The sequence below is a fragment of the Numida meleagris genome, chromosome 2 (assembly GCF_002078875.1).
Source record: "Numida meleagris isolate 19003 breed g44 Domestic line chromosome 2, NumMel1.0, whole genome shotgun sequence".
Taxonomy (NCBI): Eukaryota; Metazoa; Chordata; class Aves; order Galliformes; family Numididae; genus Numida; species Numida meleagris.
The window spans coordinates 20,391,025-20,403,109 of NC_034410.1; the positions used below are offsets into that span (position 1 = coordinate 20,391,025).

The 12,085-nt window shown below is 42.5% G+C and overlaps 1 protein-coding gene across 5 annotated transcripts in view; it reads left to right on the forward strand.

The window, feature by feature from the left end:
* The window catches only part of RUNDC3B (RUN domain containing 3B), a 44,587-nt gene continuing 32,508 nt past the window's right edge, over positions 7-12,085 (forward strand). For 4 of the 5 annotated variants that reach the window (XM_021387408.1, XM_021387411.1, XM_021387412.1 and 1 more), the window contains exons 1-3: positions 7-218; positions 4,542-4,589; positions 6,904-7,019. In XM_021387408.1, coding sequence (XP_021243083.1) covers positions 115-218; positions 4,542-4,589; positions 6,904-7,019 — 268 coding nt within the window. In that variant the 5' untranslated portion in view covers positions 7-114. The remainder of the gene's footprint in view (positions 219-4,541; positions 4,590-6,903; positions 7,020-12,085) is intronic. The other variant, XM_021387410.1, reaches the window with a different exon arrangement.

Genomic DNA, 12,085 nt, shown 5'->3' on the forward strand with positions numbered 1-12,085 from the left:
GCGGGGGCCTCCTCTTCCTCCGCGGGCGGCGGCGGGCGCGGCATCCCCCAGCCCGGGAGGCCGGGAACAAAGGCTCCGCGCCGGCTGCGGCGGCTCCAGCTGCCCCCGCTCGAGATGGCGTCCCTCGGCCTGGGGGGGCTCGGCGCCTCCGCCCGCAGAAAGAGCGTCCCGTCCCGCAACGCCGCGGTGGAGAGGCGGAACTTGATCACGGTCTGCAGGTGAACCCCGGGCCCTGCCCTCCGGCCGCGCCTCCCCTCCGCCCGCAGCTCCGCGCCTCCCGCCCCTCCAGGCGGCTGTGGCGGTGTCCTCCCCCTCCTCCTCCTCCTCCTCTTCCCCCCCTCCTCCCCTCCTCCCCCGCGCGAGGCCTCGGGGCTGCCTTCGGAGGAGCGTCCGTGGAGCGGCGGCTGCCGCCGGCGCGGAACCTCCGTTCTGACTCAGCGCCTCCAGCGGCGGTGACTGGGGCCGGGGGCTGAGGACGCCCGGCGGGGCCGCACCTGCCGTGCCGCGTCCCGGGGGGCGGCTGGGCCAGGCCGTCCGGTGAGGTGAGGGCTGGGCGTCCCGCCGTCCGCCCCCGCCTGCGGGCCGGGTTCTGAACGCTCAAAGTGGGAGCAGGGATTCCCGCCTCGGGGCGAGTGGCCGTCGCGTGGCGGGGATTTCTCTGAGCGCGGCGGGTGCCTCAGTCACGCAGCGGCTCCGCCGAGGAGTGCGGCCGTTCGCAGCGCTGTACCACAGAGGCTGTGCCGAGAGGGATTTTATCCCCGAAATATGGCTGGGGAGATCCTCAGGACGCGCTAGACTGACTGTATTAAACGATTTCTTTTAGCCTAAGAGTGCTGAGCTTATCCACGCTTAGCGGCGCGTCCTGCGGCAATCCCTGTGAGCGCTCCTGCTCTTGTCGGTGCTGAATTGCGCACGGCATTTCCAAGTGCACGGTGCTGCCCCGTTACATCACAGCAAACTTTTAAACACGCAAAAGCACTGATAGCAACGATTCCATTCATACATTTGTTTCAGTTGCTAAATTTTTAAGGTATCGAGCAAATCTGAGTGTTTTCTGGAGAAAGTCTTCCATAGTCTAACATGAGCTGTGATGTAAATTCTTACAATTTTTAAGTGTACCCGGGAGACCGACTTTTTTATGTGGGCAGACAGTGAAATAGACAGGGGAGAGAACAGTTTTAAACTAAAAGAGGGGAGATGTAAGTTAGGTGTTACGGAGAAATTTTTCACTCAGAGTATGATGAGGCACTGGCACTGCTGCCCAGAGCTGTGGGTGCTCCATCCCTGGAGGCACTCAAGGCTGGGTTGGATGGGCCCTGGGCAGCCAGAGCTGGTGGGGGGCAGCCCTGCCCGGGCACAGAGTGGGAGCTGGGTGAGCTTTAAGGTCCCTCCCAGTCCAAGCCATTCTATGAACCAGCAGATCATTCTGTGTCTTCACCACTGAGCTCCACAACTTTTGCTGGTGCTACACTCTGTGTACTGATATTGTCAACCTACAGGCTTGGGATAACAAGTTTGATCAAGTGATAGCACAATTGTGCAGGATGTGCTCAATTGTTTTTGAGGGTGTATCTTGTATTTTGCAGATCTTGCTGGTTTATTGTTCCTCCTTGTTTAAGAGAAACTCCTGCAGGCTGTGCTGTTACATTTTATTTTTCAGTTTGTTTCTTCCATGTACTTGTCATGGTGTTGTAACACAGTTAAAGAAGCTTAGAAAACAGTTAGCTGAAGCATGTGGAATAGTGAATTACTGCAGAAAACACTTAACAATTGGTTTACTTAATGTTCAGTAAAACTACATAATTTTTCTATATCTTCTCAAAACCTGAAGGTGATCATTTGACAAAACAGCTTAAAATTTGGATAACTTGGTGAGAAAGAAGCATTTTTTTTCTTCTGGAGTGCATATGTTTACGTTACTATTCTTCTGCTAGTTTGAGTGAAAATGTTTCAAATATTTTTTGTCTTACTGTAGTTATTACACGTTTGCTGTTATTGAAAAGTGCTATTTTTAGGAATGTTCAAATTAATATCAAAAGTGCCAATAGTCCTTTCCAATCAAAAACCTCTGGCAATGAGATAGTCCTGGTAAAAATTGTTCTGATGAATTGGTTCAATTATGTTTGGATGATACTACTTGCTACGTGGTGAAAGTGAGAGATTACAAGGAAGACGTTCATTTGAATTACCATCTTGTAACAGTCTCTAATAATTTAATGAGCTCTTTTGTCAAAGCTTCAATTTAGCAGATTTCCATTTAATAGTTAAAGCGAGTTTTAAGGCTTTTAGTCTTTTCTTACAGCAGTGGTAACTAGCTCTTCGCGCTGATGTGGGTAGTTTCTTAGATTTAGTTTTGGAAGGAACAGATGGTTTTTAGTAAAGTGTTGGGTGGCAATGTAGCCACAGGAAGTAATGATAGCTTCCCTAAACTAATTGTATGAGAAAACAGGTGATGGTGCTTGTGTAACTGCACAGCGGTGATTTAAATTGCAATAATTTTTAGCTTTTTTTTTTGTTTGAATAAGCAATATGTCTTCTAAACTCTGTCCCTCTCCCTACCTTTTGTCTCTAAACTTTGATGCCTTACATATTTCAAAGTAGTGCTGGGATTTGGAGGTCGTTCTTTTTGTTTTCTTCTGTTCTTCCCTCAGATTCACAGATCAAAGATTCGTATGAAAACAGAACCACCATAAAATCAGAGAGAGGACTTGGAAGCGAGGCTCTTAGCCTAAATACAGAATCCAAATGCAGAATTGAACAACTGGCAGGAAGAAGGTTTCTGAAACAGTGATTTTGCTGATACGTATAAGAGCTGTTGCGTCTCAGTGACATTGACCCTTAAGTGAACTGTCAGGTTTCACATACAAGCGGTGTACTACAAGATAAGAGATGTTCAGTTATCATCCTGAGGACTTTTCCACTTTAATAGTTTATGTTCTTTACAATGACATACTTTGCATTGATTCCCAAATTACAAATGAATTAAATTTGAAGAGATCCCTCCATCCATTAGTGGATGAAGGTAAGGCTGTCAATGTGGTCTACCTGGACTTCAGTAAAGCCTTTGACACTGTTCCCCACAGCATCCTTGTGGAGAAGCTGGCTGCCTATGGCTTGGATGGGCATACGCTCTGCTGGGTGAAACACTGGCTGGACGGCAGGGCCCAAAGGGTTGTGGTCAATGGAATTAAATCCAGTAGGCAGCCAGTCATGAGCAGTGTCCCCTAGGGTTCCAGAGGGACCTGGACAGACTGGAACGATGGGCCAAGGTAAACTGAATGAGTTTCACTTGGGCCAAGTATCAGGTCCTGCACTTTGGTCACAACAGCCCCAGGCAACCCTACAGGCTTGTAGAGGAGTGGCTGGAAAGCTGCCTGATGGAAAGGGACCTTGGTGTGCTGATGGACAGTCGGCTGAACATGAGCCAGCAGCGTGCCCAGGTGGCCAAGAAGGCCAATGGCATCCTGGCTTGTATCAGGAATGGTGTGGTGAGCAGGACTAGGGAAGTAATCCTGCCCCTGTACTCAGCATTGGTGAGCCCCGCTTCGAGGACTGTGTTCAGCTGTGGGCACATCAATACAGAAAGGACATTGAGGTGCTGGTGCAGGTCCAAAGAAGGATAACAAGGCTTATGATGGGCTTGGAGAATATGCCCTATGAGGAGAGACTAAAGGAACTGGGGCTGTTTAGTCTGGGGAAGAGGAGGCTGAGGGGAGACCTCATTGCTCTCTTCAAATACCTGAAAGGTGATTGCAGTGAGAATGGGGCTGGTCTCTTCTCACTGGTGACAGGTGACAGGACAAGGGGAAATGGCCTCAAGTTGTGCCAGGGGAGGTTTAGGTTGGATATGAGGAAAAACTTCTTTACAGAAAGGGTTGTTAAGCACTGGAACAGGCTCCCCAGGGAGGTGGTTGAGTCACCCTCACCGAATGTGTTTAAAAACTGTTTGGATGTGGTGCTCAAGGACATGATTTAGTGGTGGGTTGTTAGAGTTAGGGTGGTATGGTTAGATTGCAGTTGGACTTGATGATCTTGAAGGTCCTTTCCAACTTGAGCAATTCTATGATTCTGTGATTCATCTGATAACTGAAAGGATCAGAATCCTCCAATGAAAAGTAACATTCACACAGCAGTTACATTTTTTCCTTGCTTCCTTTTCTGACCAGAAGCCTCTTGCTGCTTCATATGTCTTTAAAAAGTGCTGTTTAAGGTTGACTTTGATTTGGAGTTATCCAAGGAATTTCATAAGCGGTGGAGGAACCTAGTCCCCAAGCATTCCTGGTTACGAACAGTTTACAGAAATGTTTCAGAAGCTCTGCTTAAGGCTGGAGTATGCTGCTGTTTCTGCATCTGCTTTTTTTTTGCTCAAGTAAGACTACCTTTGTGACAAGGACGAATATGGAGGGATCTGAAAACATCATAGTCAGAGATCATTTAGAAATAATGGTATTGGAATCTCTAATGGCAATTACTGTATGGAGCTGGAGGGAGGGGAGAAATAAGACAGAACTAAGGAAAAAGTCAAAACTCTGTTGTTGCAGGGGAGCAGTAGCTTTGGGATCTACCAAAAAAGTTCATCCTAGAGGATGGTAAGTTTGTTTTCAATTCACTTTAGTTTTTCATATCAGTTTGGAACAGTTTCTGTTACCCTCTGCAGTGTGCACAGCCTGTTGCTCCAGCGTGCAGTGCTGTTGCAGTAGCCCAGCAGAGAGAGCATGGAGTTGGGAGCAACAAAGAGAAACTAGAACTCTGCTCATCCTGAACCTCTAACTGTGTTGTGTCTACTTGCATACTGTTTCTTAATAGCTCACGTGTACCTCATGCTTGACCTTTTCTTTCTTGCCCATTAGTCCCCTAGTAGTTCTGGGTAACGGAGCAAAAAAGTGTGGGCTTTCTTTTCAAGGGCTGTACACTGGAAATAGCATGTGACACTTTAATGACTGAGTAAAATTACCCCCAGAACATTTCCAGTCTCTCAGATTTTGCCTGCTCGCGCTGTTGTCGCCCTCATCTATAGAAATTAGGTGTCCACCCTTGCACTCCCTGGCAGCTCTCTCAAAAGCCAATTTCAGCCCGCTCTAGCTATAAAGGTTGTTTTAGTGGAAGTGTAGAACAGAGAGATGGAAATTAATAATTCTGAAGAGAGGTGGTGGCAGTACTATGAGCACTTAAAAAGATAGCCGTTAATGATGATGAGCTGTTAGACCCTTGTTTCTAATCAGTCCCTAGCTGTGTTACACCTCCGAGGAAGCAGTCATTACTGCCCTTCAAGTAATGAATAGCAGTGGTACTTACTAGGTATAGATTTACTGGTAGGCGTACTTGTCTCTCACCTACTTAAAACTGGTTAAAGATGTGGAGGAGTTCAAAACAGAGCCATAACTTGGCACAGCAGGAGCTTCCTCCCCCACGCTCTTCCGTCCTGATTCCTGCCCTGCCAAAACCACTGCAGCTACAGCAGAAGCCTGCAGGAAGGGTTGGATGAAGAATCTTTATTCACAAGTTTATGTAGTATAATGTAACTGAATAAAAACTCTTGGAATATGTATATGCCAATTCAGTTTGAGCAAAATTAGGGATAGTTTCGTGTAGTAAAAAAGCATCAGGAGGCTGTGCTCTCTGCACTAGGGTTGTAGGGAAGTTGCTTTTACAGTAGAAAGCATTTGAAGGCAGCACTGCTGGCTGAGAAAGCCTCATTCCTGCCCTGTATTGTGGTATGGTGCTGCTTCTGTGCCATAGTCAGTACTGAGGTGCTGTGAGCCATGTCTATGATGAGTGTATCCATATTTTAGAGTTGCTCCACTGCTCTCAAGTATTAAACATCTAGTGCGGTCCAGAGTAGATGTGCAAAGCTGTAGACGTGCTACAGCTGGGAGGTGTGCTCAGGCACAGGATCTGGGATGAGCAGAGCGAGAACTTCCTGAGCTGGTACCATTGAAATTGAGGTGTGATGAAACGATGGCTTCAGGCTCCAGTATGGCTCCATTAGTACAGATACGTGTTGTTGCAGAAAGCAATGATAGATACTTCAAAAATGTATTACTTTCAAAGTTGAGGACATGTGAAACTTGCCCTGAAACCGACAGCTGAAGAACAAGGAGCAGAAAGCAAAAACTGATTATAATAAAATGGAGAAGGCAAGAGAAAAACACGCTGTCATGTTTCTGGGCATTCAAATTATCCTCTTTTGAATAGGAATTAAGATGTGTAAGTGCAAATGTGACTACTAGTGAATGTTAGCTGTATTTAGTTGCATCGTGGTTTTTTTTTTTGACAATGGCTTGATATAGCCTTTCCAATTTCAAATATTACATCATTTAAATTGATAGCTTTTCTGACTTAACAATGAAGTAATGTGATGCTGAATAGAGATTATCACCATTCATAAGGAAGTCAGCCTGTCCGAGTTAATGCACAGAGACAACTGCATAACAATGCATTGTTTTGTAATAAGTTTGGATTATTCTTGCTTGGGATAAATTTACAGTGTTCTCAGAATAAAGCTTATACTTCTGATTTTTGGGCATGGATCTTAGGAATGAAAGGGGTACTGAGGGAAATGTCAAATAAATTGATGTTGAATGCCTTTGAGCACTTCTTTTTCTTCAGCTTTACTAAAATATTTTAGCTAATTATTTTCTTGTCCTCTCACATTTACCTACAAAGTATTTTGTGTTTTCTTTTCTTTTGGTTTTTAAGGCCTTATGCCAAAGACAAGTGGTGATGATTGTATTTCCATGCTATTTCTTGGTGTGGTTGTATTTGTGTTGCTCTAGCTGAACTTCAAAACCAAAGTAGTTTTCTGGGTTTTTTTGTTCATTTGTTTTATACAAACTACTGTCCCCGTACAAAGGACCAACAGTTAGCTACATCATTCGTGACTGTACTTTGCTTTTGCTCTAGGTTTTCAGTCAAGACTTTAATTGACCGTTCCTGCTTTGAGACGATAGATGACTCTTCCCCTGAATTTAATAATTTTGCAGCCATTCTGGAACAGATTCTAAGTCATCGACTGAAAGGTATGTTAATAAAGTATTCCTGGTGATGTTTTTGCTGTGAGAGTTCGCTTATGTAAAATCAGTCCATAGAAGCTCCTCGATGCTGAATGAAAGCGTTGGCTTTGCGTGCCTGTCCCTTTGCTGTTGTCTTTCTGATGGTCTGCATTGCTGCGGAGAAGTCAGGAAACAGTTTTTATCAGATGTGTTTCTGTTGCTTGTGTTGGAAGCCTTCTTGACTGGTAATTAAGGAACTGGATGTTGCCATGGTACTGAGCTCTGCCTGCTTTCCTGCTCTATGATAAGGCTGTGTTCAGGGACTGACAGGCAATGGTAGTGTTTTTTGTTTTAAGAGAAGATATAGGGGGCCTGCCTGTGGTGCTGCTTCCTTGCCCTTCTCCCTTCCTTCCTTTTGTTCCCTGCTTTTCCATACGCTGTGTTTAGGTCATTTCCCCTTCCCCCCGCAGGAAGCATTTTTTTTTTACTACTGAAATGTAAATGTAATGGGTCTCGATTAAATTGCATTTGAGAAAGGTCAGTTGTCGATTCTCCTCTTGTATCAGAGTCAGATGTTCCAATTCAAGAAGATGTCTGTTTGCATTTTCTAATTGTTCTAGAGGAAGCTGCTTCACTGAAAGGACAGAGTGTTCCTTAGCAGTAGCAGTCACTAGGAAAGGACTTTAGAAGCTTCTCCTCGTTTCTCGCTTCTTCTGTGTATGGTTTCTGAAATTATTTGAGGATTATAAAGGACATCGTCTAAATATAGATGTGTAATATGACAATCCACTCCTTTTCATACTTTTGTTTTTTAATATTCATAAGTAAGTTTTGTGAACAATGTTGTGTGTAGGCTGACATCTGAGTAGCACAATTACTACCTGCTGTCATTCTGTCAGTGAAGGGAAGAAATCACATGGTGGGGTAGGAACATACTGTTTGTCACACTGTGACAAAGATTATTGGAGTGATTATGGATATTTAGCAACTTGACACTTGACTGCCCCCTCCCAACCCAGCTTTAGTGGTATTTGAGCAAAAATCATTACATAATTTATTTATATATTTATTCCAATATTTGTTTAATTCACAGCTTAATATTCAGGACAGACAGTACAGGGAAGCCTTGACAATTGGCAAATGGGTTACAGGCAAATGGAATTTGCAAATAACATAATATTTCGAATAACAAATGAAGAAAATCAAAAAGCAGCATTGTTGCTTCAGTCTTCCCCTTGCGATTGCGAGGGAACTTTGTACAGAGTTTAAATAAAAATAGGGAAAGAAGCAGCAACTCGTGCATCGCGTTGCAAATGGGGAACATTTTGTTATTAAGCTAGATACTGCCAGTAATTATTTTACTCTTTAAAAACTTGAAAGGAAAATTGAGATAAATGTAACATGACATTTCAAGTGTTAAGAGTGTTTAATATTATACAACACAGGGCTTGAAAGAAATTGCACTTTATTGATGGAAATGACTAATATGTTTTGCGTGCACGCTTTGTGTCAGTGGGAGCGCACTAAAAGCAGGCCGATGATTGCAACGGGTTGTCTAAAATGTTTTAAGGCAGGCAGAACATACATGGTATGTTCGTCTATGGTAACATAAATGGCTTCATTCTGTCAGGATTGTTAGGGTAATCCCATGGTAGTATTGTTAAATAAATGGTCCAGATTTGAGAGTTTATAGACATTAACTTTCGTAAGGCCATGGTAAACAACAGTTCTTATCTTCCATCAGAAGTACTGGGTGAGGAAGGAGAAATTTAAATTAATATGAAGAGAAAGTGATTTACTTCGCATTGTAAAGGACTTAACTTGTATTAGAAAACTTTTGCTGGTAATCATCTTTGCTGATATTAAAGATAATGTTTTAAAGGAGCAGAGCATACTCTTGATGGATGTAGTGATGGTTGCCGCTTGTTGGTTTTGTTTGCCGATAGGATCCAGCGAGACAAAATTGAACAAAGTCATGTTAAGGGGAAAAAAAATTATTCAACTACATGGCTGAGAATTTATGCTTTTCCTGAATCCACTGCAATTAAGAATACTGAAATAATAATTCCCCAGTCCTCAGCCTCCTGGCTGTTCTTCTGAAAGTGCCAACTGTAGCAACGTGAGCGCCATGTTCAAACAGGCAGAAAAGCGATGACTTTCCTCGTGAACTCTCCTTTTTAACCCCAGTTACTTAGATGTGGGTGTTTCTTTAATAGTAAAATGATACTGACATAATTACAGCAGCTCACCCAACAGAGATGTGAATGCTATTTGAATGCAGCTTTCTATATCACATGAACAGATGACTTAGGGCATGTGACACCAAAATAATTCCATACAAGGTAACACAGTGAGTAATGCCCAAAAGGTTGGCCACCTGTTTACCTTGTAGTTATGTGTCCACTAAGAATGGAAGTAGCAGTCAGGAATAGGGAACTGTTGTTAGAAAACGCAGTCTGAGCTCTCAGCCTGTTTTTGAATTACCCCAAGGAAGAGAAGAAAGTGTTTGTGAAGTGTTAATTGTCTTTGCAGGGGTTGGAAGCCATTGACTGCCTTCTGCTCTGGAGATATAATTATCCCTGTGCTGTATAATGCTGTGTGTGTATACCTGGTGCTCCCTAGAAGTGCTGGATTTATTAGGAATGCAGAGCAGATCCAATATCATACTGATAAGGGTGTAAAGCGTGCGTACTTCCTATTGTTAATAGAAGTTGTGTGGCATGCCTGCTGGCAAGGTATGATGCTTATTACTGGGCAGAGCAATTGGAGATCTTCAAAGGGCAGGAGAGAAGCAGTAAGAGAAAGAAGACAAGTGACTAATTACTCCTTTTTTCCTAAGGAATTCACGGAGTTTCATGATACAGCAGAGAGTAGCAGGTGGATGCACAACATATTTAAATGTCTCTGGTCCAAATAAGAGCTAAAGTTCTGAATGGAGATTTTACAAATTTGTATACAAATGTATCTGCATCTGATAATCTCTAAAGCAGAGAGGATGATTTCAGGAATCACATTTTCCTAGGTAGTTGTTCAGAAACTTTTCCTTCTTAATCTTTTGGTATTGTGGAGATTTAGCCATATCTTTTAGCTGTCTTAGTGGCTTCTTCTATTCACCGCTGGCCATAGATTGCATTTTCAGGTGTTTTTTGTTGGTGTCCTTTTTATCAGGTCAGATGAGTAAATATAGTTAGTGCAGATATGGTAGGGGCATAAAAAATTGTGCAGTAGCACTACCTAGGATTTGATCACAGATATATCCTAGCTAATTGAGACCCTGAATCCCATTCAAAGTGATATGGTGGCTTCGCTAAATAAAATGCTGTGTGTTTCTGTGTTTTTCTACCACTTCAGTTTTCAACTGAGTTGGGAAAGAACTACAAACACTATTGTAGGTTTTCATGGCCACCACCTCTGACGTATTTCTGAAAGCTATTGTCATGTGTATGTATTTGTTGACTTGCTCTGTCTTTATTTAAATGTCCCTTCAACATATGTGTTTATGTCCTAACTGCTAACCAGCGTGCATATCTAGAGGTAGTTTCAGTGTATAAGCAAGGTTCTGTTGCCGGCATTGTATATGGCGCATCTTGCTTGTGGCTTGTAATTTTCTGCGTGTCATAGTTACTGTGAGCTTGTGATCTGTACACTTACATTGCACTTAGTACCATACTGTCACAAGAAGGTAGGCTCTACTGTGCTGTTTTGACACTTGCACAACTCCATGTGTCTTTTCTCCTGTACATACATTGAGAAGGTAACATAAATACAGCACAAATTTCTGCCAGAGTTATCCATAGAAGCTGCCAAAGAGATTTCTGTCTCTTTGGTCTGTGCTATTCCTAGCATCTAGTGACTGGATTTTATTGAATTTTTTTTTCTTTTAGAAAACTCCCAATGACTAGTAGGTCCCTGGGATGGTCAGTGCTGATTGAGTGGAAACCAAAATGTAATAGTTTGTTCTTTTCTCGTTATACAAAACATTTGACAAAACACGTTATCAGTAGTCTGATGCCAGTAATGATAACTGGCCATACAAGTGATGTCGCCCGTCAATGTTATTCAGTTTTGACATTATCTTCTTCACAAAATGGTGTGAACTATTGAAAAAATATTTCTGAAACAGTGACAGACTTTTCTATGCCTTCAGTGCACATCTTAGCCCTTCCTACATGTTTTTTTTAATTTGACTTTCTTAGTTTTAGGTTAAAAAACTCACACCTTTACACTTCAGTTGCATTTAATTTTGCAGGTACAAGCCCCAGGGTAGAAATGTTCCTAATATGATAGAGAGTATGAAAAATATCATTAGTTTTTGATGATGTTAAAATGATGTTGAATTCTTGTTGCTGTCCACTGCATGTGATGTTTCAGCAAAAACAGTAAGATCATAGAAGCAGTTACCTTGTGAATACTATCTAATTTTAGTCCTTAGAGATGATAAAATCTGAATCTGCTGTAGCTAGAACACATTGGGATTCTGTTTTTCCTTTAGCATATTTGGCTTTCACTATACTAGTTTCTTCTTGGTGTGTTTGTGGTGGTTTTTTTTTTTTCTATGTCCTTTATCAAGCTTTGTACTTCCTGAGTAAATCCACATGGCAAAGTAAGCAGATGGGTCACACAGTCAAGTTGCGTGTATCCTCTAGTGGGGAAAAAAAGCAAAACCTTGAATTTCTTACTGTCACTGAGGTCAGATCTTTGACACTTCTCTGGCTAGGCTTAGAGCTGAGATAAGTCATAGTAGGTATAGATATCCTTGGCATTGTATTTTGGCATTTTATTTTTGGTATGTATGATTTGCAGTGTCAGCCTAATACTGTGCAAAAAAGTCTACTATTCTTTCTTGAAGTTTGAACTTTGTAACAAGAAAAAAATTAGAAGTCATTCTGAGAAATTAGTGAAGCTTCAGGAAAATACAACTCAAGATGTGAAATAAAATTAGCCTAAAAATAGGATCTTATTTTATACAAGTAAAAGTTTTTCCATAAATGCAATAATGCCGGACCCTGGAGGGCAACATTCCTCTTACTTTTTTTTACATTTTTGTTTGCAGTTATGTACTGTTAAGTTTGAATTTCAGTGTTACCTCTGAA